This window comes from Watersipora subatra, chromosome 7 (assembly GCF_963576615.1).
Source record: "Watersipora subatra chromosome 7, tzWatSuba1.1, whole genome shotgun sequence".
Classification (NCBI taxonomy): Eukaryota; Metazoa; Bryozoa; class Gymnolaemata; order Cheilostomatida; family Watersiporidae; genus Watersipora; species Watersipora subatra.
Window position 1 is genome coordinate 49,718,173 of NC_088714.1, and position 27,547 is coordinate 49,745,719.

Consider the following 27,547-nt stretch of genomic DNA (forward strand, 5'->3'; position numbering starts at 1 on the left):
ACGGCAGGGTCCGAGATCGAATCTTCAGTATGGAATATTTATTCCAAAATTTTGAGATCTATTGCTGGAGAATCAATCCTACAAACCTACATACGACAAACTTTGAGAAATATATATATAGAAGAAGATAGAGAAGATATACATCTCAAAGTTTGTGTGTACGTTTGTGTGTACGTTTGTGTGTACGTTTGTGTGTACGCTTGTGTGTACGTTTGTGTGTACGTGTGTTTGGATTTGCCCAAATATAGCTATTAAAATTTGAAAATGAAACATCTATTTCATGCTGGATTTGATCTCAGAACCTCCCGTTTGCCAAGCAAATATCTTACCAATTAAGATGCATTGACTTTGAGGCAGGAAACGCCATTTGAGGTTAGTATAGGCATAAAATTCTGCGTTACGCAACTAGACTAAAGCTTACTTTTACGGCTCATGTTGGTAAGTTTAGCAATACGGATGTAGCGTTCTTAAATTAGTCTTTGGCAATGTGCCAGGCTAATGGCAAGCAACTGCATTACCTGCAACTGTTTATAAGCTGTTTTTAATATTCGTGCAACGCCAAGCATTCGGCTAGTTCTTCATAGTTCCTTCATTATATTTTTGTCCGATGTCTTACAGCAGATGGTAACCTGTTTGAGGTATCCAGATTTTCTCATTTGCAGAAAGGTTTTTGAAGTACCTTTGAAAGTCTATGAATTGCGTAACTGTTGATAATAAGCCTTTAAAATTACCTGTGATGATAGATTTTAGTAAAATATTGAGATTGTTCAACTCGCATGTTCTTGTTCCCTTGTTATGTACAATCTTGAATTTATATTTACATTTTATATTCTGCAGTGAGGAATTTAAGCATTGCTTAGATCAATAATCCTGTTTCTTAATCTTGTTCAGAACTTCATTGTAAATCCAAAGTTTCTTGCATTAGCAATTCCCACTGTTGCTGTAAATTCTTTTAACATGCAAAGATTTTGAAAATTTAGAAAAAAATTTTTGGAAAACAATTTGAGCATCAAGTTAACATCAATGAAATTGATGACTAAATTTTTCAAGTCTGCGTCTAGGTAATCCACTTGAAAATCTTCTGTTCTAAAGACACGAAAACTAATAAATTTCAGATTTTTAAGTAATTTTTTTGATCAAGACAAATGCGGGAGGAAAGTTGTAATGGTGCTTAAAAAAACTGTGTAAAAATTGTACAGACATGATCTATTCAAGAGTACACTCATGTTGTGATCTTAATTGAGTGTCAGTGTATACGTATATACTACAAGAATATGTTGATATTCATCATTTGCCTTATCTTTGTCCAGTATTTTACTGTCACCTGTGAATATGACAAATATTATATAATATTACATAATATATATGACTGAAAAAATATTTTATTGTATGAAAATACTGCTCCACGTTGTCTTGGTCCTAAAGAGCATGGATATTGAAACAGGGTTGAGAGTACACTATAAAAATGATAATGCCCCTTGGAATACTCCAAAATCTATATTTTCAAATTTATTTTTATTGCTTTCGTGCCCAATATGTAAACAGGCTTTGCCTTACGGTTTTTCACACCGTCAAAATGTACATATGCTCCTAACACCATTTCCTTTAAAATATCTACTCTTCCTACCAAAGGATAACCAACTAAGCAAAAATAAAGAATATATTGATAACAAAAATGTTTCAGAAAGACATCTCGCATCAAAATATCTGGAAGTAAAGCAAAAAGATTTTCCAAGAGGTGAAAAGCTGTTTCATATGTTTGAACATTTAGGTTAAGTATTCTAAATATTTATTATTCTCAATTTTTATTATACAAAAAGAATGAACTGTTATGTGTATGATTAACACACTGCAATAAAAATATATATTAATAATACAGAATAGGACAGCAAAAGTTTAAAACCAATCGAAACATGATCTCACAGTGTATCTAATGAACAAGTCTTTAAAAGTTGACTGGAAGTTAGCTAAAAGGGGTAGTCCTCTTCTTTACTCAAATACATTTTTTTGTTCAAAGTTGAAGCATCTTCATATGATCGGTTCTTGAAATCTCTCATCAATTTGTGCTAATGATCTTATTAACACAATTCCTGCAACACATTTAAATCCTAGATTAGTGTTGAGCGATAGGCGGCCCTGGACCCGCGTGTGGCCTTTGGCCATCTTTTATGCGACCCTCATTCTGATAATTTTTCATAATATGTGCAATATGCACTGCTAGGTCAATGAGCATCCCTTTTACAAGATATCAACAGAGTACATGTACTATATATGTCAATATTGAGACCAATATTTTGTACAGGCAACAACAGTATTGGCGATGAGCACTTTTTAATGGATAGAGGTACATGAAGTTGAGGGTTTCCTCATATAATAAGTTCTCTGTCATCAGTATTCAGGTTTTGGGTAGGTAGAAGGGGAAGTCCCAACAAAACTTACATGGGATGGTGAGTAAACTCTGTTTTCAGTCAGTGTTAGGCATGGCTGCGACGTGTAGGAAAGTTGATCAGAAGGATGAACTTTTAACAATGAATGGAAAAGCAAATATTTTGTGAAGCAAGGTGCAGAAAAATCCAATTGTGCGATCTTTAGTAACACAATATCTGTTATTAGTGAGTATAACATACGTCGTCACTATAGCACTCGTCTTGATAATTATGATCAGTACTAAGGGCGAGAAAGACAAATAGGACTTAATGCCTCAAAAGCTGGCAGACCAGCAACAACAGAGTACAAAGAGTCACCCGCTACAAAGAGTTGAGCGAGACAGCTACCAAATGTAGTCTTGTTATATTGTGAAAAATTGGAAAGAGAAATTTACCATTTCAGCATGGCGAACTTGCAAGATGTGCATACGATAGATGTCAAAGTATTATGCACATCATACATGTATTTTTATGTCTAATAAAATGAATATTTGCTGTCATCTATTATGTGATGAAAGTATTTGTTATTACTGCTAATTGGGGAGTGAAAGCGATGTAGCGTAGGCTGAGGCTACAAATATACATAACTTCATTCGACGATGTCTAGAATCCTGTCACTTTCCAAACCATACGACATAACATCAAGCTTTCTCTTGTAGATTATTTAGGTTATTACAGCATTTGTGGAAGAATTTTGTCAAGAAAGAAAAGAAGCTCTTGAAAGTATTTCTTTCTTAAGAGATACGGTGGCTAGAAGGATTGAGTGATGACATTGAAATCAAAGTTAAATTGGTTGCATCTAGAGTGTCGGACAAAAGTTTGAGACAAAAGTTTTGACTTCTAAGCTTGAATTGTGGCTACATCATTGTCTTGAAGTTGTCAAAATTATATATCATCAGAACTATAACTTTATGGGCTTTCGGCTAATATATGTATTACTTGCATTCTTCTACTACACAGAAAACTCAAGGCAAAAAACCCTAAACTAGAATTGTTTGTTGGAAAACTATAAAGGGAGGTTTTTAAACTTGTGGCACAGGCTAAATATTATATGGTGTCTGAATTACAAAGAAACAAAGTACAAAGTAATCATTAATAACTTTTTAGTTAAAATATTGTGAACATTTTCAAGTACATGTAGGTGGCGTTATTATAACCTTTCAATACCTCGACCTCTGAAATGTCATAATTTAGTTCAGTCGGACATGGTTAGCTAGTTGTATATTCAAGCAGTGGTGTGTTATGTCGACGTTTCTTCAGCATTTATATTTTCTGATAGTATTTTTTGAGTTTGTTTTACTAAACAAGATATTTGCATCTGCCGTACATTCATTTGATACATGTTATAATTGACATGCCTTACTTTGGGTAATTGGTGCGCAGCCTGAAAAGAAAGATACATGTATACTGTTTTTACGGTACCTTTGTCGATAAGACTGCTGTTGGTTGTATTCGTGTTTTTGGTTAGAATTACATTCATGGAACCTTGATTTAGGCTAAATTAAAACACTTGTATATTATTTTGATATGATCTATCATCGTGACTTACCATCACTAGCAGTAACAATCAGCAGCACCATACAATTGTCACGAGTTACTAACCTAATCAAACTCCTGGGTTTAGACTTGTGCAAATTCTTTCCATCAAGTAGCCTACCTAAAAATGCTAATTCACGAATTTTGCTATACAAAAGATGCTAGCTCTATCAAAAAATGGGTCGACTAGAAGTTAAAACAGTGAATTAACGGGTTTGTTCACATGAGAAAAACAGATTTGGAGTGCATATCTGTTTATTCAAGTTGAGATTACTATGGTATTTCATAAGAGCAGAGTTTGACCAAGTCAATATCTTACAGTATTACAGAAGAGTCGCTTTATGCTTGTTCTATTAAGTAGAGTACACTAGAAAGCAACAACCTATTGGCACGCATTTCGTCGTATTCGTTTGTTATTTGGCTGTTTATAACCAAAACCATCGCAAGTGAAACTATTGCAATGTATTAATCGTTTACATTCTGCCATGCCGTCAGATAGTTTTATCTCGTCGGCTATAATATTTGTAATTAAGAAACGGTAGTCTGCAGCTACCGTATTGGAGATAAAGTTTGCGGGCGAGTCAGTGTCGCAGTAATGGATTCGTACAGTGCGGAAGTAAGCTTAAATGTTAATCGGCTTTGCTCACGATCGCCGTTTGTACATTAGGAAAGTAAACTAGTATTTGTAATAACGCAGTTGACGAGAGTCCGGTGAATGGCAACAAGAGATCTGTGTTTTTAGTAGTAAAATTGGGCAATCAGGAGAAATACCGCAGCAATAGATCACCTTAACGCCAATAAAAAGGTTGTGTTTACCAAAATTGTATACAAAGTATGTAACGTTGTTGCTTTAGCTTGCGCCAGCGTGTAGCATAGTTGTCCCAATGACGTTTGTTTTTCACAAACAAACAAATGTCAAACATCCACTAACAGGGATTAGCGTAAAATGATCTTTGTTTTAACCCCGTTTACACAGTTAATCTTCTAGAAAGCAGATATTTTTTATTTTGCTGTGTTGAACTCTTTTTAAAAACAACATTACGTAATTTCAGCCTTCCGTCCATTATTAAACATCCAGCAGAACATTTGCCCGTATCGCAAAGTGTTGAGAAAAAATTTAGGTTAACTAGATGTCGATGATTAGAATTAACAGTGAAAATAGTTTTGAGAGGTAAAAGTTGTGATATTGCAAAGACAAGAGGAGTTTTCTCTTGTTGAAGAATTGTTGCGGATTATTAACCTTCGCTAATTTGTTCGAGGTAATGATCTTACCCTTTTTCACGTCTCAGGGTATAGACCTATATTCTTTCAAAATATCCCTTGGAAGTCTACTATCAGACCAGACTGTTAGTTGCAATCGTGAGTATACTAATGCAGTTATATGTTGATAAGGTAAAGCTATATAACTTTGATTCTTTTCATTAAAGGATAGAAAATTTAGTGTATTTGTAGTAGGCCTAAGTAGTGTATCAGTCCTTCGGCTTGGGGAAAGTAAAATAGTTTGACCAGCAAATTGTCATTTTGGCAAATTTTGAAAAAGCTCTCATTAACAAAGTCGAACCATGCAAATGTATTGGCTGTAGCAATTATTATTGTTAGACCCTAGAACAAGAATCTTTTCCTATATTAGCTGATAAGATGAATCTTTTCATATTAAATATTTAGCTCAATTAATATTCATGAACATTAAAACATTTTCATCCAATTCTTGCTGAATTCTGTGGAGACAGATATTTTAGTCAAACATTCTTAATCTGCTCAGTTTTGGACTTGTAAGTCCTAATTTATGGTATAGGCCTACTTATATCAGGGTAGTTTGTTTTGAATGGGAGACCTGATGTAGGAATTTTGTTTCCAAAGCAGCAACAATATGGATATTTTGTTGTTTGATGATACCTGAGGCATATTTTTAAGAAATATTGAGGATAAAGTATGAGGCACTAGTTGGAAAAAGTAAGTCAGTTTTTTATTCCATTATTCATTTAAGTTTTGTTAGGAGCCTTATTTATTCATGTCAAGCATTTTATTACTTTTTTGTTCACTTCCAGTCCTGATCCACAAGTTTGTTAAAAGTAACTCATATAGCCAAACCTCTATATAAACAAAATTAATTAGTTTCAGTAACTACTTTTTCATGTTGAAGCTGTTTCATGCCCTATCAATTGCTTTCATGAGAATTCTTTGTCATTTGTTCGATTCACTTAGCACCCGTAAAACTTATCATTTCTCCTAACAGTGCTGTTCATAGGGAGACACTTTTGAGAATAAATTTCTTTTAAAGAACTCTATTGACAAAACATTCATTAATAGAAAAAGGCTTTCATTCTCTGTGTTGCGCGCAATAAACTGGGCTTTTTGTTGGAAAACAAATTCTCATTTGCAGCATTGCTACTTATTGTGAATTTAGTCACTAGCCATAAATTATATATTATTATATATTATTATATATATTAACTTAATGCTATATATGTCCTGATTTCAAATCTCTAAGCCAACCAGCAGTAAAGCTATGTTTTTTAATGCTTATGTAGGCTAAGTTCTGAACATTCCATTTTTAGAGGTTGAAGTTAACAATCTGTACAGATATTATTACACCACATACATTTTATTTGCTTGTTTCAAGTTATACACATGTATATGACTTTAATTTAATATATAATTTATATCTATTGACTAAATTCACAATGAGTAACAATGGTGTAAATGAGAATTTTACTTATCTGGCAAAGGAGTCCAGTTTATTTCACACACCAGCGCATTTTACTTTAGAAACAGGAGAACAAAACTGTTGGATTGATGATGCTTCGGTAAAAGCTTATTTAAAGAAATGCTGTAACCTAGATGCTTTGAGAAACTTGGAACCTCTTAGGATTGAAATTACTTAAGGCGTGAGGTTAAATATTTGCTCAGTTTTTTCATTGTATGTTGACAGACTGGTATATTGAAGCAATTGTGAGTTTCACTTGGAAGCACATGTGTTCTAACAAACCAACATACTTGAAGACACAGCATTTGAAAATGTTTAAAGGTGGACTTACAACAAACTCCACATTACAGTGATTTGGTATCAAAAGATTCACCATGCCTTACTCTCCTGTGTTGTAGGTGCAAAATATGTGGAAATGTAATTACAAGCTCTTAAAAGCTCAAAAACTAACAGTTAATCGCCGCCATCATGAAACTGCCATAGATTAGAATCTCTTTCCAAAACAGCTCAAATGGGGTGTAATTGAACAAGATGGTTACTGTTTACATTTTCATGCAACCTCCTTCGTCATGAAAATGAAAATTTTCATGAACCATGAAAATTCGTATAATTCTTTAACCTTAGCTCGAAGGAGTGCATATCATTCCCTGATAAACATGATGGGCCTGTTGGTCACCTGTTATAGTCAAGAAATGCTGTAGAAATTGTTCGCGCTGTTTGGCAGGGAGTGTGGGTCACATGATCAGATTACGACTAGACGATTAGACCAAGTCGAAACAAAGCTGGTAAAGTAGCGAGCATCTATATGTGATACAGGCTCTTTGGTAAAACCCGAAGTATTTGTCATAAACTAGTGCTATGAAAAGTTTTATATTGAGCCTTTTCTTGGTCTTTCATTTCATGTGAGAACATCACGTGTCAACACATTAACCAAATGGTTTGACTACGTCAGAGAAATAAATTAATTCCAATCTACGGCAGTTTCGTGATGGTGGCGATTAACTGTTTGTTTTTGAGCTTTCAAGAGCTTTTAATTGCTTTTCCTCACATTGTGCACCTACAGCACAGCAGAGTAAGACGTGGTGAATCTTTTGATACCAAATAACTGTAATGTGAATTTTGTTGCAAGTCAACCTTTAAGAAACCAGCAATGATGAATTTGGTGTCTGAAACTGATGCAAAGTATTTTGTTGTGTTTCGGTGACAAGACACAGTTTATTAGGCCAAATACCTTGTTTGTAGCAACGTTATTCAATATACAGTCACCTACCACTTTTTACATGCAGAGAATAGCATACTCCGTCGATCTACACACATTGAAGCAAAGATATAATATTTTCCAGAAATAGTTTGATGTGATCTCCATTTCTAAAAGGTGCACGTAATATTGTGCTGTATTTGGTAGAATTTTTGTGGTTCTTGTAAGATATAACTAACGGGACATGTTTGTTAAGGGTAACTTTCCTTTTAACATTTCGCTTCAAAATCATACAAAACGGATGTATGCGGTGGACTACTGGCCATTCTCAATATCAACAATGCCTTTAGGTGTCAACCTGTTTGAGTGAATATGGTATTCCTGCGAAACAACTTTAAAGGCATTGGACACTTTCCTAACATAATAACAATGAGTAAATCACTGTAATGTGTCTTTAAAGCTAAAATTTGCAACTTTTATGTAAAAAAAAGCGGAAAAAAACTTGGCTATTTGAGCAACTTTTCCAAATTGAAATCGTTTCGTATCTGTAATACCCGTAATAAAACATTCTTAAAAGCTTCTGTCAATAGCATTGTTTTTTTGTAGATTTTTGACCAGATGTACATCCCTTAAAAAACCAGATAATTTTCACATTGTTTTGTTTGTTAGTAGTTGCACAAGTTCTGAAAGAGGTTTGGAATTTTGAATGAAAGTGGACAAAAAGAAATAAATGCCCTGATATGGACAGGTTGGCGCGAGACTCAAATAGACTAATTGAAAATTACTTTTTTTTAAAGTAAAACGAAAAACGTTTATTTGAACGTCACTTCTAATACAACACCACTACTAATAGAATGCCACTATAGAAGAAGGGTTAAAAAGTACAACGCCACCCTTCAATTGAATGCCAAGTTTATTTGTCCACCACTCTGACATGTTTTGACCTTTACGAACCCGTAATAGAAGTGATCAGTAGAAAAATGTCCACAAAATAGTACTAATAATGACCTGGATACATCAATAACAATTAATGTTTTTGTTGTTGCTATAGTGGTTGCCATGGTTTTAGTGACAGCGTACCCGAGAAAATCTATCATCACAATTGTCAGAACTACACCTCGATTCAAAGTCAATAAGGTCTAAATCGGATCCATTATTTTCCGATTCAGCCACATTGTGCTGTAAAATCTGATCTGAAGACTTTAAAAGCCTTTTGATGAACGACGAGAACACTGTTCGACGCAATAGCAGCCATTGTTATGACATACCAAAGTCCGTTTTCCAACTCCAAAGCTTCACGGTTTTTTCTTTAAAACTTCGAAAGCGACACCATCAAAATAATTAATTATTGTATCCGGGTAATTTTTTTATGAGCTAGCCAAACAGCACAACGTCACCCTCTATTTCACCTCTAATAAAACACCACTGTAGGGGAAAGGTTAGAAAATAGAGCGCCATGGTGTTAAAATTGAGATTTTACGGTAATCAGCCAAAAGTGTTGTGCCCTCTTCTTCTAAAGAGTATCATTAAATGTTACAGTTTCCAATGGTGGTGAAGATGTGCAATCTTATAACTCTACCTGTGAGATATGAGAGGATATGAGAAACGGATATTTTTGAAATCGTTCTCTGCAGCTGATATTTTTGGCAATTGCTGCTAAAATATGGCATAGAGTTCTTATCAGGGTCGAGAATATATTTAGAATATATTGGGCTGTTGCCAGTTTGTTATATATAATTCTATATTATTAATAATATAGGCATATATATAATTACATATATACCTTCGTATGTATAATCTAGAAGTTTAGTAGCGGGAGCTTTTTGTCTGTTTCTTTGAGCTTTGCGCATTTTAATTACAATATTTCATTGAGCTGTATCAACAAATGCATCAAATCCGCCTGTATTTGCCTAGGAGTATATATGAAAAGACTTGCAGCAGGGTAGCGTACACTTTCAGGGTGCAAGGTTTATGGCACGTTATGCACTAGCATTTCCTGGCAACTTGTAATTAATTATGTTATATTTTTGTTGTGTCTTTTTTCTAAGCGTTTGTGGCATGTTCATTTAGTGTTTGTAGGTCAATGTTATTTCTTTTTTGTAAAGTGAATGGCAAGAAATGTGTGCCTTGCTGGTTTCAAAGCAATTAGTGTACCAGGCGGAAAAGTTTGTGCTGTAACAGCGATACGTCAGCCTCATTCAAAGCGCTCTCCAGGTCATGTTGCCCTCTTCAATTTTTTTCATAACTGTAATGAGATTATTTGCTTTCTGAATCAGCGACATGTCTGTCTCTTGAAGTTGTCAGACTCAGCAGAGTGTGGGCCACTCAGTCTTTTGCCTATCGTTAGCATTGTTGTGTCCTGTATTGTTACTAGCATGAATACATAGCTCGATAAGCTTTGACTAATGAGTAAGCTCACTTTTGCGGTCCCCATCAATACCTTTTACTTGGCATCACATTCCTGCCTAATTCACTATAAACAAATCATTTTGCATCATTCATAGTTTCTTTCTATGATGTAATGTCCTTAAGACTGGTTCACACTATATCGCCGTTTCTTAGCGTTTTCCTTTTAGCGTTTATCGTCGATTATGTGAACTGATGGCATCAATCAAGGAACGCGGACACTGGGAAAATTTGCAGCTGTCAAACTTTACTGATATTTCGCCGAGCATTGACGGCCGCTTTTCAAATGTGAATCATTTTGGCAATAGTAGTTCGCGGTTGCAGATAGCGTGAATTATTTATTATATGTTTATGATAGTCACTGCAGGACTAGTATTTAATTCCAGCACGCGAAAACAAAGAGATTTTTTCGCCAAACTTTAAAAAGAGAAATAAGAACACTACATCACAAAGTATTTCCTGATACAAACGGGATAGGTTTGTGATAGTGTGAACATCGTTATCATCGAAGCTCACCGAAAAATTGGCATTAACGCCAAGATAAGGCGATATAGTGCGAACCAGCCTTCAGGAATTAATGAGATTGCGTGACTTGCACTATTTTCTCAATTGCTTTGTTTATTTTTGCAGGGCATAGGATATTTGGTGATAGAATGATAGCATCTACACATGCTGTCAGGTTCAGTCTAATATAGAAATCTTGGGAGAGTGAGAGGACGACAGGATGTCTCTGAGCACACCAAAGATGGATAAGCTGAAGATGGGCACAAAACTGGTCGATGCGGATAATGCCTTTGGACACAAGCAGGCGCTCAAAGTCAAAAAACAGAAGAAGAGTCAAGGTTCATCACGGTATCGGCCGATTGGTGGGCAGGAGCTCGTTGCATTGGCACTGCTCAAAGGTACTGTCTATAAACCGGTTTTGGATTTGCCTCTCTTTCTCTACCCATGATGTGGCTTGCTTAAATACTTACAACTGCACATTTTGATTTCATTTTCACAAGAGTGCATATAGCCAAAAATTGAAAGTTACGGCTGTTTTTGTATTCTAGTGTAGATAAAAGTTAAAATTTTGGCATACCCATAAGTTGTATAGCATCTCAAAGCGCCAAAAACAAAAATTCAATTTACATTAAGCTGGTAAATTTTTGGGCTAAAAAGGAGTGATATATCATTGCTTTTATTGATATGCTGCTGCTGGTTATCCTTCATTTTTTTGACGTCATCAATTCGTCTGCACATGCGCTCATTTGCGGAAACACCGCCATATTTGTACACGAACAAGTATCATTCTCGTTCACTTTACGTTATTGAATAGTATTTTTGTAATTTTTTTGTTATTATATTGGGATTATCTGGGAAAAGTGTTCAGTGTCGCTATACAAAATTGCGAACAACAGCGTCGTTCCTGAAAATTAATTGCAGAAGCTTCGTGTTTTCAATGGTAAAATATGTCTACAATGATGGCGAACCATGATAGAATGACGTCACGAAAAACCAAAGGATAGGTTTTTATTGCTCATTAATGCATGCATAACCATACGTGTATTTGTAGCAATATTTGTGTTCGTGAAAAATATATCAATATCAATCAATAAGTACAATAATATTCATCACCCATAAAAGCATTGTTTTGTAGTAGGTTAATTTCACACAATATTGAATGCAAATACACTGTTCCGATAGCTTTGATACGTCGATAAATTTGTTAAAAATTGCCTGAATATACTGGCAAACCTTGACATAAGAATGGTTCCCGGCTCATGAAAATGCGTTGTCGTAGCAAGCTGAAATTTTGTGACAACACCCATTGGTTTTCCCATCATACAAATACGCAAGTGTATACAACTCCATTCCAGGAAATTTTGGATCAGACCTTGTATAATCGTTATCATACGTTTCAAAAGACTCACCTGTGAATTCCATAGGAGAGTTTGTGCCAAAATCTTAAACGTTACATTGAAAACGCTAATTTCAATTCACGTCACGTAGTAACATGGAGACGAAGGTCACACCGTTCATAACACAAAGTTTTCCATGTTCGCTGCTTTTCTTCTTGTTGGCACTCACTGTTGTAGACATTGTACTGTATGAGTAATTGATTCTCTTTGACAATCAGTATGGACAAACAATGTTAAATTGTGCCATGTTCTCTTATTGTTTAATATAGTGTAGGCATTTTAAACTCGTGTGAGCTGGCTTCAGCTCAAGTGTACCTAACAGAAGGGCTTTTTATTGTAAGTGGGCTTAGCTGTGTTTCTCTTATGCAACAACTGTGTGTTTCCTGTTTGTAGTGATTTTTGTTAAAGGTGGACTCGAAACAAAATTCACATGACAGTTATTTGGTATCAAAAGATTCACCATGTCTTACTCTGCTGTAGGGGCAAAATATGTGGAAATGTGATTACAAGCTCTTAAAAGCTCAAAATGAACAGTTAATCGCCGCCATCACGAAACCGCCGTAGATTGAAGTCAGTTTATTTCTCTGACGTAGTCATTACATTTCGTTATTGTTTTGTCACGTGATGTTCTCACATAAATTGAAAGGCCAATAAAAGGCTCAATATAAAACGTCTCGTAGCGCTAGTTTATGACAAACGCTTCGGGTTTTACCGAAAAGCCCTTATCAAATACAGATGGTCGCTACGTTACAGTTTAGTTTCGGCTTAGTCTAATCGTCTAGTCGTAATCTTATCATGTGACCCATACTTCTTGCCAAACAGTGGTAATAATTTCTGCAGCATTTTCCGACTATATCACAGGTGACCAACAGGCTCACCATGTTTATCACAGAATGATATGTACTCCTTCGAGCTAAGGTTAAAAAATTAAACGAATATCCATGGTAGGTTTTGAGATATCAGTGCTCAAAGTGACAGCATTACACTGATGATGAAAATTGAAATAGACACGTAAGGACAATGGACATAGTTTTATTGAATATGTGAAGTATATTTGTGAAAGTATTTCGACGATTGAGGTTGCGTGAAAGTGTAAACCGAAGCCATCTTGTACAACTACGTTCCATTTGAGCCATTTTAGAAAGAGATTCTAATCTATGGGGCATCATGATGGCGGCAATTAACTGTTCGTTTTTGAGCTTTTAAGAGCTTTTAATCACATTTCCACATACTTTGCACCTATAAACAGCGGAGTAAGACATAGTGAATCTTTTGATACCAAATCACTGCAATGTGAATTTTGTTGCAAGTCAACTTGTAAGCAATATTAATGCTTTTAATGCTTGACTATATTATGAAATGGATTTATTTACAAAGTTATCTATTAGTATGTATCATACCAGCAATATGTTGAAATATATATGATCAGCATCATATGTAGCTTGGTATCGAACGTAGTGTTAATCTAAGAAATAAAGTTCACCTATGTTCGCTTGTGTCTCTCCATCCAAGATGACACAGGGCAATACATGATACACAATGATACAGATGCTTTATACTTTTAAAACATTAAGTGACATATTTATAAGGATCATTATTAGATTCACTTTTTATGTATAACATAATGTTAGTATGCAGGTGTTAGCAGCATAGCATAGTAGATATATGTTCCTTTGCCATAATTTGTATTGTTTTTTTTCATCTCGTTTATGACATAACAGTGTGTGTGCATCCTTGATATTCATCAACTTGTTTTCTCACCTTTGACTAGTTTTATTTCTCTTATATTTATCCTTTTTTATATCTAACCTATTTTTTATTGTCAGTCATCTTTTAGTATGTAGAAGGTTATTACAAAGCATAATACCGGTAGTGTGTTAATTTTCAAACCTGAAAGAATCGGCTTCTAAGGGTTTGCTTCAGTGAACACGGTTTTTATGTTACTTACATTTAATTTGTACGGTTTACAGACACTGGTCCCAATGACCAACAGGACTTGTTCATTCGCAAGCTGTTGCAGTGCTGCAACGTTTTCAATTTTATGGATCCTGTGGCTGATCTAAAAAGCAAAGAGATAAAGAGAGCTTGTCTCAATGAGCTGGTTGATTATGTGACAGCAACTCGTGGCATTCTCACAGAGCCTGTCTACCCTGAGATAGTTAAGATGGTGAGAATATGTGCTATTCATATCGTATTGTTATAGCTGGCTTTGGTTACATTTCCAAATCTTGGCCGTATGTACATGCCCGCGTTAGAGTGTTGGTTCTTAATATCTATGCACTATTTGCTTCTCATTGGCCAATTATGTCATCACCTGCTTCTCATCGGCTAATGATGTCATCACCTGCTTCTCATTGGCTAATTATTTTAGCGTCAAACACACTTTGAATTTTCGATAAGTTAATGTATTTGACGAAACTGCTGCCACTAAAGTTCACTACGTGTTCGATGAAAATAAGAAATGATAGCTAGAGTGGCCTTGACCAGTATCCAACTATCTTCGGTATTATTAAAAATAGCCCTCATGTATAAAATATAGTGAAGCAAACATCAGCATGTACGTGATAGTACCTGGTGTTATCAGTAAGTTTTCAGTCTCTGCCCCTTGCTACACATATGTGTCAAAATCATTTTGTACGATGATGGTGCAATGGGCGAGAAGTGTTCACATTTCGAACACATTTCTGTGTGTATGAACACTTGTAATGCAAAGATGTGTTGTATCAAGTGTCACTTCAAAAGGTTGTCTCAAATGTATCATGCTATATGGAACTGCGCCAGCGTAGCAACCTGCTTGTTTCTCCATCTGACTGCTTGCTACTGGTGAGAAATTTGTATAGAGCTTTCATGTAAATAGGTTTTGTGTTCATACTGAGATTATGGTACATGACACCAATTAGTTTTATATTATTTTTTAGTCTTGTTTTATATTCTTGTTTTTCATTTTCTTGCTGTTGTTACAATATACAATCACACTGACAAAACTGGCCTATTGTGAGTGGATATCGTTTCTTGTTTGATGTACCCATTGTTTTATATAAAACATTGTTCTTAAAGACCGTTTGCATCTATTATATTATTATCTATTTATAATTATTATTATTATTCATTCATATTTAATATATATAATTTTGACCAAGTTATTGTCCATCAACAGAAAGTTTTATCATTAAAGATCTTCAGCATTCTTTCAAAAAGCTTTTAATGTACAGAGGTTTACCATGTGTGGGCATCATGGGGGCATATTGACATCTCTCAACCAGAAGTTACAATATGTTTTAGCCACTTTGGTTGGACATAGATAATCCTGTAATAAAGTAGTCAAGCCTTGACGTGCAAAGCTCATCTGCTTTGAGATTTGCTCTGTATGCGGAAACTATTGTATGTTGAAACAAATCTTATAAGCATACATGTACATAGTATATTGCTTCAATTCGTTCACAAATCCCAAAACTAATTTTTTTACAGGTAATCACATCTAGCATGAAAACAAATGCATGGCATAAAATTTGAAAACATGTTAAAATTCAGCTATTACTTATGGTTACAAAATTTAGGGTTCGACAATTGCTTACTTGAACTTCATCATCGTTTGTCAAAAAGTTTGTTTGTTGAGGTGGTTGTTAGGCGAGGTTTGACTGTGTTTTGCGTCCATTATTCACTCATGAGCTAGACATTATGGTGTGCTTTGAATTGCAACATGTTGAATGCAAAAAGGCTAGCATTTTCACCGATGGAGGTGATGATCTTTTGAGGGGGTAAGCATTCTACACCCAGTCAATCTTCTATTCGGGACTGCATAAAGACCTCGCAGAGATAAACTCGTGTATGGTCTTCCTGAGTGATAAAAGTTGCTCCGTATTTATGGATTTTGACACGACGGTTTCACTTGTGTGTGGAACTTGTGCTTCATGGCAAAATTTACAAGGAGATGAGAGTAGCTGGTGAAACATGGGGGATGCATCGTACCCTGGAAGGCAAGCGTAATACTGACTTTTGTCTTGGAGGTTGAGTAGTTCGTATTTGGACCGCGAGTTGAAGAAGTGGACAGAAAAGTAATCAGATGGAACTTCAGAATTGTCATCAAGACCTATACTGAAGATTAGATCATCCTTAGCTAGTTTCAACAACCACATAATGGAGGAGATGCTAGCTCTGTCATTTGGAGAAATTTATCTAAGCTTGCCGAGCCATGCATTTATAACAGAACCTGCTACAGGTTCCGAACTCGATTGGTTTTTAGTTGCTGCTCGAAGAGGCGGTGATCAGGGCTCACTAGAGCCTAAATAGATGGCTTCTGTGTGTTGGCATCTATTGTAGGCGTTATTTCCTGAATACAAAATGCTGAATTTACACGCAATAAAATCACAAGAAGTAATGCGCTACCCAAATCATTTATGAAGTAATATTCTGTGCTGAGAGTGCAAGCAACTATAGTGGTGATGAAGCAAAAAAAGAAAGTTAACGCTGCTAAATCCTGTGTGGCAAAGACTACTAACTGTAAACCCGAGGAGCACACTTGCTTTCAGAGTTTTATGAAAAACACGAAAAGTTTTGGAGGGGGGCAACGAAAGAATTAATTGTTTTTGATGTAAATGCTTCATTATTAATACGATTTTGTGAACACTTTTCTACTGATCAATTGATATTATGGGTTTGTGAAGATCAAAGATTGTTAAAGTGGTGGTCAAATGGAGGTGGCGTTCAATTAGAGAGTGATGCTCTATTTTTCAATCTTTCTCTCTTGGTGGCGGTCAAATAGAGAAGTGGCATTCAAATGGAGGTGACATTTAATTGAGGTTCTACGGTAACCCAAATATGATCTTGCAAAAAGAAAAGACAACTCTACTCAATAATTGGAGCGGGTATTATTAAATTTTTATGATTCCCTATTTTATGAAAACTTAGAATATCCCTTTTTATTACTCACTGTAGAAAATAGAGATGAACTGCATAAGTTTATTCACTCAATGGATGTGTGGTAGTCGGTAACCAAAGGACCGAATTCACGGTAGACATAATTCACCACTGTGATCTGTAATCTTTCCTTGTTATCGTTAGTAGATTTTTGCTCAAGTTACCAACTTTAGCTATAGACTCTCTCGAACTGAGTAAAATTGTTCTTTTTCTAATCGGTTCTGTTTTAGGTTGCATGCAATCTGTTTCGAACCCTGCCGCCTTGCGACAACCCAGACTATGACCCGGAAGAAGATGACCCAACCCTGGAGGCAGCCTGGCCTCATTTGCAGCTTTGCTATGAATTTTTCTTGAGGGTTCTGGAATCTCAGGACTTTCAGCCGAACCTCGCCAAAAAATTTATCGACCAAAAGTTTGTACTTGAGGTAAGTGTGTACAGGTTAGAGGTTCACTTGCTGTCAGTGTCTGCTCTATGGAGCTTTTAAAGATGAACTTACACAAAGTGTTAGTATATTTTATCGGAAAGTATCGGTATTTTTCTATCATTTGGGATTATTTTGCATGTTTGAGATGATCTGACTTCCAGGATGTGTCAAAATTAAAATCGATCAAACTTGGTTGCTTTTAAAACGCCTAGAAGAAAAACATGTGCGAAATGATTTCACTAGTTGGTATTTTTGCTATAGTTGATAGTGCCTATTACATTCAAATTGCAGCATTATACGTCTCCATTATGTCAGTCTTTTGGAACTATGTCATAATCGCTTTTTCGCTTGATCCGATCGTTAACACTGGTTAGTTGCTGTCTCGTTGGAACCAACATTCTCCTATCCCGTAAACGTCCATGTGGTGTCACTTTGAAGTAGTGACAGGTTGTAGCCATGTCGATTGCTGTTCACTGGCAGCACCTCGTGTAAAACCAGTCAAAGATTGTCATGCATATAACCTGTTTTTGTGTGGTCCATTCGATGAAGACATATTGTGAAGATATGTTGACAGAATTTAGCGATGAGTTACACAAAAACATTTATTTATTGATTTTTGTGGCACCATATATAGACATTTTTCTAGAAAAATGATTATAGATTGCCCAATAAAAGTGCATATAAAAATAAGTTGATGGGCATTAATACAACACAGTGCGAATAGACACTTGGGATATATAATAAATTATCTCAAAAGTTGCCTATGAAAGAAATATCAATTCTAATCACATTTTTTAAATAGAAATACGTGTGCATAGACACTTGGGATAACATTGTGTGGTTTTCACCTCCTGTGTGCATTGCTTACTGGTCATTGCTAGGCAGATACTGGTAAAGTGCGACCTGGAGATATGAGTCGCTTAAGATGTGGATTTTTTTAATCCGAGCCAAGTTTAAGCCGAGTTTTTGTCGTAAATCTATGCTTCCAAATTTGCCTAAGCCAAGCTCATGTGATTTGAAACACTAGTTTGGCTTGCACAGTGTTTAGTGGGAAAGATGCAAGCTTTTTTGGTTTAAAAATTTCGCATCAGTTGTATAGACTTATCCTTCTTGATTGGTTTGTGTTTGTGAGCATTATTTGTTGATCACGCGTTAATGGATTCCATATTTAGTAAAGTTTTGTTTGTGGTCTGTTAAAAGTCCAAAAAACTATTTACCACTTTTTTTACGACGATTTGAATCATCATTTAACGATGTATTTTTGTGTAATAATTATGCTAAACAGCAGGCAGATATAAAGATCCTTGCTAGTTTATTCATCTGTCTTGAAGATAAGCATGCAGTGTTCAGTTTTATTGTATTATTAACTTATTTCTTTTATTTTAGGTATTTAGTTATAAGGATGTTTCACATTCAAATATGCTGTACTGTGGAGTGCGTATAGTAGTTACGGGAGTTATCGTGGTGTAGATCAGAAGCGTTTTAATAGGGAATTAATTGTTTGTATTACTTACGAGCTTGGTGGAATCTGAGCTGGAGTCTGGAACAAGTTAAACACATATCAAGGTACCGATATACTGGCATTCGGCACTGCTTTTTATTTGGCCGTCGGTGTGTTTTAATTGTCAAATATACAGATGTAAAATGTATAGTTGACATTCCTATAATGTAAACCTCCTTTTAAGTAGATTTCACTCAGTGTAAAGAATTTATGTAGAGCTTTTGCATTACATTATGTAAGAAATTCCACGTAACAGGCATCAAGTCCATGCAAGTTTTTAAATTCGATTTAAATAACGATAATATCGTAGCTAGCTTTGAAAATATCATTTTTGCTCTTGTCGCATTTGGGAGAAAAAACGACATAGACGAGTATCTCTATTATATGTACTAGTATTGTGGTAAAGTACCCTGAGCGTTTTAATCGTGATCAAACCTGTTTTACCGGTTTTAATTTTGAAACATTCTGGAAATCAGATCACTTCAAACATCAAAAACGGGATAGAATATACAATACAAAAATCGCAATTCGCAAGTGATAGAAAAATACCGGTACTTTATAATAAAATCTAGTAAAGAGTTGTGAAAGTTCATCTTCACACATGACACCCACATGGATAAGGGTCAAGGTGAGGTTAGCGTGAGAACCATCTCAGAGTGAAAGTTCATCTTCACACATGACACCCACATGGATAATGTTCAAGGTGAGGTTAGCGTGAGAACCATCTCAGAGTGAAAGTTCATCTTCACACATGACACCCACATGGATAATGTTCAAGGTGAGGTTAGCGTGAGAACCATCTCAGAGTGAAAGTTCATCTTCACACATGACACCCACATGGATAATGTTCAAGGTGAGGTTAGCGTGAGAACCATCTCAGAGTGAAAGTTCATCTTCACACATGACACCCACATGGATAATGTTCAAGGTGAGGTTAGCGTGAGAACCATCTCAGAGTGAAAGTTCATCTTCACACATGACACCCACATGGATAAGGTTCAAGGTGAGGTTAGCGTGAGAACCATCTCAGAGTGAAAGTTCATCTTCACACATGACACCCACATGGATAATGTTCAAGGTGAGGTTAGCGTGAGAACCATCTCAGAGTGAAAGTTCATCTTCACACATGACACCCGCATGGATAATGTTCAAGGTGAGGTTAGCGTGAGAACCATCTCAGAGTGAAAGTTCATCTTCACACATGACACCCACATGGATAATGTTCAAGGTGAGGTTAGCGTGAGAACCATCTCAGAGTGAAAGTTCATCTTCACACATGACACCCGCATGGATAATGTTCAAGGTGAGGTTAGCGTGAGAACCATCTCAGAGTGAAAGTTCATCTTCACACATGACACCCACATGGATAATGTTCAAGGTGAGGTTAGCGTGAGAACCATCTCAGAGTGAAAGTTCATCTTCACACATGACACCCACATGGATAATGTTCAAGGTGAGGTTAGCGTGAGAACCATCTCAGAGTGAAAGTTCATCTTCACACATGACACCCACATGGATAAGGTTCAAGGTGAGGTTAGCGTGAGAACCATCTCAGAGTGAAAGTTCATCTTCACACATGACACCCACATGGATAAGGGTCAAGGTGAGGTTAGCGTGAGAACCATCTCAGAGTGAAAGTTCATCTTCACACATGACACCCACATGGATAATGTTCAAGGTGAGGTTAGCGTGAGAACCATCTCAGAGTGAAAGTTCATCTTCACACATGACACCCACATGGATAATGTTCAAGGTGAGGTTAGCGTGAGAACCATCTCAGAGTGAAAGTTCATCTTCACACATGACACCCACATGGATAATGTTCAAGGTGAGGTTAGCGTGAGAACCATCTCAGAGTGAAAGTTCATCTTCACACATGACACCCACATGGATAATGTTCAAGGTGAGGTTAGCGTGAGAACCATCTCAGAGTGAAAGTTCATCTTCACACATGACACCCACATGGATAATGTTTAAGGTGAGGTTAGCGTGAGAACCATCTCAGAGTGAAAGTTCATCTTCACACATGACACCCACATGGATAATGTTCAAGGTGAGGTTAGCGTGAGAACCATCTCAGAGTGAAAGTTCATCTTCACACATGACACCCACATGGATAATGTTCAAGGTGAGGTTAGCGTGAGAACCATCTCAGAGTGAAAGTTCATCTTCACACATGACACCCACATGGATAATGTTCAAGGTGAGGTTAGCGTGAGAACCATCTCAGAGTGAAAGTTCATCTTCACACATGACACCCGCATGGATAATGTTCAAGGTGAGGTTAGCGTGAGAACCATCTCAGAGTGAAAGTTCATCTTCACACATGACACCCACATGGATAATGTTCAAGGTGAGGTTAGCGTGAGAACCATCTCAGAGTGAAAGTTCATCTTCACACATGACACCCACATGGATAATGTTCAAGGTGAGGTTAGCGTGAGAACCATCTCAGAGTGAAAGTTCATCTTCACACATGACACCCACATGGATAATGTTCAAGGTGAGGTTAGCGTGAGAACCATCTCAGAGTGAAAGTTCATCTTCACACATGACACCCACATGGATAATGTTCAAGGTGAGGTTAGCGTGAGAACCATCTCAGAGTGAAAGTTCATCTTCACACATGACACCCACATGGATAATGTTCAAGGTGAGGTTAGCGTGAGAACCATCTCAGAGTGAAAGTTCATCTTCACACATGACACCCACATGGATAAGGTTCAAGGTGAGGTTAGCGTGAGAACCATCTCAGAGTGAAAGTTCATCTTCACACATGACACCCACATGGATAATGTTCAAGGTGAGGTTAGCGTGAGAACCATCTCAGAGTGAAAGTTCATCTTCACACATGACACCCGCATGGATAATGTTCAAGGTGAGGTTAGCGTGAGAACCATCTCAGAGTGAAAGTTCATCTTCACACATGACACCCACATGGATAATGTTCAAGGTGAGGTTAGCGTGAGAACCATCTCAGAGTGAAAGTTCATCTTCACACATGACACCCACATGGATAAGGGTCAAGGTGAGGTTAGCGTGAGAACCATCTCAGAGTGAAAGTTCATCTTCACACATGACACCCACATGGATAATGTTCAAGGTGAGGTTAGCGTGAGAACCATCTCAGAGTGAAAGTTCATCTTCACACATGACACCCACATGGATAATGTTCAAGGTGAGGTTAGCGTGAGAACCATCTCAGAGTGAAAGTTCATCTTCACACATGACACCCGCATGGATAATGTTCAAGGTGAGGTTAGCGTGAGAACCATCTCAGAGTGAAAGTTCATCTTCACACATGACACCCACATGGATAATGTTCAAGGTGAGGTTAGCGTGAGAACCATCTCAGAGTGAAAGTTCATCTTCACACATGACACCCACATGGATAAGGGTCAAGGTGAGGTTAGCGTGAGAACCATCTCAGAGTGAAAGTTCATCTTCACACATGACACCCACATGGATAATGTTCAAGGTGAGGTTAGCGTGAGAACCATCTCAGAGTGAAAGTTCATCTTCACACATGACACCCACATGGATAATGTTCAAGGTGAGGTTAGCGTGAGAACCATCTCAGAGTGAAAGTTCATCTTCACACATGACACCCACATGGATAATGTTCAAGGTGAGGTTAGCGTGAGAACCATCTCAGAGTGAAAGTTCATCTTCACACATGACACCCGCATGGATAATGTTCAAGGTGAGGTTAGCGTGAGAACCATCTCAGAGTGAAAGTTCATCTTCACACATGACACCCACATGGATAATGTTCAAGGTGAGGTTAGCGTGAGAACCATCTCAGAGTGAAAGTTCATCTTCACACATGACACCCACATGGATAATGTTCAAGGTGAGGTTAGCGTGAGAACCATCTCAGAGTGAAAGTTCATCTTCACACATGACACCCACATGGATAATGTTCAAGGTGAGGTTAGCATGAGAACCATCTCAGAGTTGTTTTCATCATCCAACCCATCATTATCATCATGCTAAGAACTGCATACTTCAGTATAATTTATTTTAATTATAATCTATTGCTAGCTGGTAGCTCCATGATTAGTATTGCTGTCTGTAAAAGTTACATACAGGTATGTAAACCTTTTGATTACTTGCTGTTCAATGATACGCGTGTTGTGTTGTAATTGACACCTTTATCACTCTGATCTGTATACACTGGATGTTCAGTTGCCTTTCATTCTTGCACCTTTTGTATTTACGAGGGTGCTAAAATCTCATACAAAGCAAGCACATGATGCAAACAAAGTCTATATGAACGATATTTTTGGCAGTGTCTCACATTTGCCGTTTGAGGGTTCTTTTGGATTTTCTATCTGTAACCTTATACTGTATTCTTGAAAGGGTAGTTAAAATTGACTAACATTGAGTGGTGTGCGATTAGCCAACATTTAGTTCCATATACCTGGAGTTGTCCTCCACATGTGGCTTTAGCCAATGTGCTATTAATCGACTGAGAATTACTTCATTGATTAAAGCATGACCCACGGAAAAATCCGATAATTTCTGTAGTATTCCCCATAAATTTGTTTATTTCACAGCAAGCGGTTGGTTATCATAGTCCACAAACAGACTATCTTTAAAGAACTTTGGTAGCTGTTTTAATAATGCAACAAGAGGTTTATGTCTGCTCAATGTTTAGACAGCTTACCTTACTTGGTTACCGCTGTGTGTTATCGCTCATCCGATCAAGGCAAAACCTATCGAGGCAAAGCCTATCGTAGTTCCTCTGCTAGCAATTAGAAGTCCAAGGTCATTCCAATGTCATATGCGTACCATCGAACGTACCGTGAGAGTATAAAAAGCATCCATATTTTAACACAGAATTGTAGTGGGTGAAGGATGGGTAGTAAATAATAATGATGTTATGAAGTCACATGACAATTAGATGAGTCAGGAGTCGTCCCGTACGGTTAGTTCATAAATAAAAGGCTACTTGAATTGTGTTAGTAAAGCTAAGGTGACAATCATGATGCTTCCATGAAGGACTAGTTCGCAATTTTGTGTCATCCACAAGATTTGGTGTCATCCACATCCACTTGCAAAGAAAAGAAAATCCCGTGAAAGCTGTTCCATTTTAAACATTTTCCATTCTAAAGTAGTTCCTATTGCAAAGTGAACTGCTATGCCAGACAAGTGCACCGCTATGACCTCTGGCGTTGAATTCCTTATCTTCTTTAACAAAGTTATTCCGCAATATGTGAATGTCCATTAAAATACTTATTACGATGTAACGCAATGTGCACACAATTCCAAGTTCGCATCATCCACACAATAGAAACCGTTGTCAGGTTTTCGTCCAAACTTTTTCACCGTCCATGCGATGCATACATAGGGGGTCGTTGCCTGAAAGTTTCATGTTCATTTTCTACAGCTGCTGGACTTGTTCGACAGTGAAGACCCAAGAGAGCGTGACTTCCTCAAAACCTGTCTTCACCGGATCTATGGCAAGTTTCTGGGGCTACGGTCTTTTATTAGAAAACAAATCAACAACATATTTCTTAGGTAAGTTGAAGGCTATATCCAGGAACCGAAGGTATTAGTTCTGTCGTGATCTTGTAGTTTAATGTAGACAAAGGTACTAGTTATAAAAGAGCAGTTAAAGATGAACGTTGTGTTTTTACCAATGTTATAGTAGATCTACGTAGATCGAAACACGTCTGGTGATGTTAAACCAACTTTTGATATAAAGTCATGGTTTCTGATCGGTGTACATCATAGTTGAGACTTGAGAGGAAGCTACAAGACCAGACAAATGTGTTTCACTACTTATGCTTTGCATCCTAACCACCAGTATCAATTCCCTTCTGATTACTGTTCTCTGTTCATGCAACTGTTTCGGCTTGCCATGCCTGGCATTGCAGATGCAATTTTTTGTACTTTGCGCCTCGAAAATTCTCAATCGCACACTAACTGAAAACATTGTACTTCCTTACTGATGGTTTGTATGCGTTAAAATAGAAGTCATGGCTTTGTTTATGAGATCAACTGCTGTTATTAAGGTGCTTTGTATCATATGTATTTGCTGTGGCTATACACAATGCGTAGCTGTGTTAAGGCTATTTTTAATTTCTTTTGATAGCCATTATTGAAGCTGGAAAGCCTATTAATTAACTAAGATGTATTCATCAACAATATGTGATAGCAATAATATTTGTGCAGTTACTTGCATCGATATATTTTTGTTCAAAGAAAGAATGATGTAAATATTGAGGATTGAAATCCGTTAAGTTCAAAAATTTACAAAGACAATTCAAACTTACACCAGTGTTCTTGACATAATTGTTACAAATGAGAACACCTTGGTTCGTATATAAATAGTCATTTGTGTGAGCCCTGTCGTTGTTCAAAAACAAATTTCAAATGAAATCCGGCAGCGCTAGAAATGAAGAAAGTGGAATTGAAATTATGCTCATTGGGAATCAACCTTATTGGTCAATCGCAGAAGTGTCAGTTTCTTCTCCGGTGACACAGGCCAACGAGTTCATTTACACACGACACATCGACAATGTCACCCTCTGAAATAATATTTTTCAAATCCAATTTTTTGGCACGCAGTGTGGCTTTTTCACTATCAGGTTGTTGCATTTTGTGTTAAACATATCAAAGATGTTCATTGCCATGTTAGATGCTGCTGTGGCGTAGTAAGGGGTACCTTTAAAACGCCTTAGTGGCTTTGCCCATGGACATATTCAGGTTTATAAGATAAGCTACATTTGTTGTAGGTTTATATATGAAACAGAAAAGTTCAACGGTGTGGGAGAGCTGCTAGAGATTCTGGGAAGGTATGTTTAAATGTCAATACATGCCATCCGCATGCTAGTCTTTGCAATATGTAGATGCGGTAGGTGTGAGCTGTACAGTTTGGTCTCATTTTTATCATTTTTACATCGTCCTGTCTCTCTACTTGTCTTGTCTCTCTATTCGTACCGTTTACATGTACTGCTGACAAGTCTTATGTTGCTAGTATAAAGGTGGTTACACGGACAGCCACAAGAATGCATTAGGGTACACAGAAGGCCCTTATACACCTATTATTTGGCTATAATTGTCTTACCATTTTGCTGCCGAGTTTGGTTACCTGAGGCTTTGCTCAGTTGTCACATTCCTTCTCGGCTAGTTGTGAGTAGCCTAATTGCTTAGCCTAACGAACGCTCTATGAGCCAGCGAACGCTCTATGAGCCAGCGTATTATATCTGCTGCAGTCTGCTCACACTTTTGTATGCGATTAATAAGCTTGGTCATGTCTCCGCAAGCTCGCTGATATTTATAATTATGATTTAAAGCATTGATCTTTGTAAAATTGATTCAACAGAATAATGAACGTATTCATAGAAGGCCAGGATATTAACCTTGACCGTTTCCAATGTAAACGCTAGTGGCAAGATACTCTTTAAAGGTTTACTTGCAACAAAATTCATATTACAGTGATTTAGTATCAAAAGATTTACCATGTCTTACTCTGCTGTGTTGTAGGTGCAAAATGTGTGGAAATGTGATTACTAGCTCTTAAAAGCTCAAAAACGAACAGTTAATTGCAGCCATCACAAAACTGCCATAGATTAGAACCCCTTTCCAAAACGGCTCAAATGGGGAAGTAACTGAACAAGATGGCTTCTGTTTACACTTTCATGCAACCTCATTCGTCGAAATATTTTCACAAATATACTTCACGCATTCAATAAAACCATGTCTATTTTCCTTACGCGTCTGTTTTATCATCGTTGTAATGCTGTCACTTGGAGTACTGATATCTCAAAACCTACCGTGAAAATTCATTTAATTTTTTAACCTTAGCTCGAAGGAGTGCATATCATCCTCTGATAAACATGATGAGCCTGTTGGTCACCGGTGATAGTCGAAAAATGCTGCAGAAATTATTCGCCCTGTTTGGCAGGAAGCATGGGTCACATGATCATATTAAGACTAGACGATTAGACCAAGCCGAAACAAAACTAACCTAGCGAGCATCTATTTTTGGTAAGTGCTCTGCGGTAAAACCTGAAGTGTTTGAAACTAGTGCTACGAGAAGTTTTATATTGAGCTTTTTATTGGCCTTTCATTTCATGTGATAACATCATGTGTCAAAACAATAACCATGTCGAGTTGAGTATGTCATCGAAATAAAAGGGTTCCAACCTACGGCGGTTTCGTGATGGCAGCGATTAACTGTTCGTTTTTTAGCTTTTAAGAGCTTGTAATCACATTTCTACATATTTTACACCTACAACACAGCAGAGTCAGACATAGTGAATCTTTTGATACCAAATAACTGTAATGTGAATTTTGTTTCAAGTCAACCTTTAAGTTAATTTGGAGAAGAATCTTTTCCAACTGGCAATTTAAAATGACTACTATTTTAATTGCATAAAGTTTAAGTTTTGAAAAATTCTCTTCAATGCCTCATGAAATTCAGCTTTATACAGCGAATATCATGCTGAGAAACCTTTTGTATCACATCACGTACATACATCTGCTATGTCGTATCACATACATACATCTGCTATGTCGT

At 36.8% G+C, this 27,547-nt stretch overlaps 1 protein-coding gene and 1 long non-coding RNA gene across 2 annotated transcripts in view; one reads left to right on the top strand and one right to left on the bottom strand.

Annotated features, from left to right (window-relative positions):
• Window positions 1-1,366: 1,366 nt before the first annotated feature.
• LOC137400309 (uncharacterized) lies at window positions 1,367-4,415 on the bottom strand. The gene is made up of 2 exons (XR_010979255.1): window positions 4,282-4,415; window positions 1,367-2,090 (listed from the first exon to the last, which is right to left on the bottom strand). It is a non-coding gene; the product is annotated as an uncharacterized lncRNA (long non-coding RNA).
• Window positions 4,416-4,652: 237 nt separating this feature from the next.
• The window catches only part of LOC137399974 (serine/threonine-protein phosphatase 2A 56 kDa regulatory subunit epsilon isoform-like), a 33,304-nt gene continuing 10,409 nt past the window's right edge, over window positions 4,653-27,547 (top strand). Inside the window, exons 1-6 of the mRNA XM_068086259.1 lie at window positions 4,653-4,767; window positions 10,904-11,175; window positions 14,145-14,341; window positions 17,322-17,516; window positions 24,410-24,540; window positions 25,761-25,820. Of these exons, the coding sequence (XP_067942360.1) occupies window positions 10,998-11,175; window positions 14,145-14,341; window positions 17,322-17,516; window positions 24,410-24,540; window positions 25,761-25,820 (761 nt within the window). The 5' untranslated portion in view covers window positions 4,653-4,767; window positions 10,904-10,997. The remainder of the gene's footprint in view (window positions 4,768-10,903; window positions 11,176-14,144; window positions 14,342-17,321; window positions 17,517-24,409; window positions 24,541-25,760; window positions 25,821-27,547) is intronic.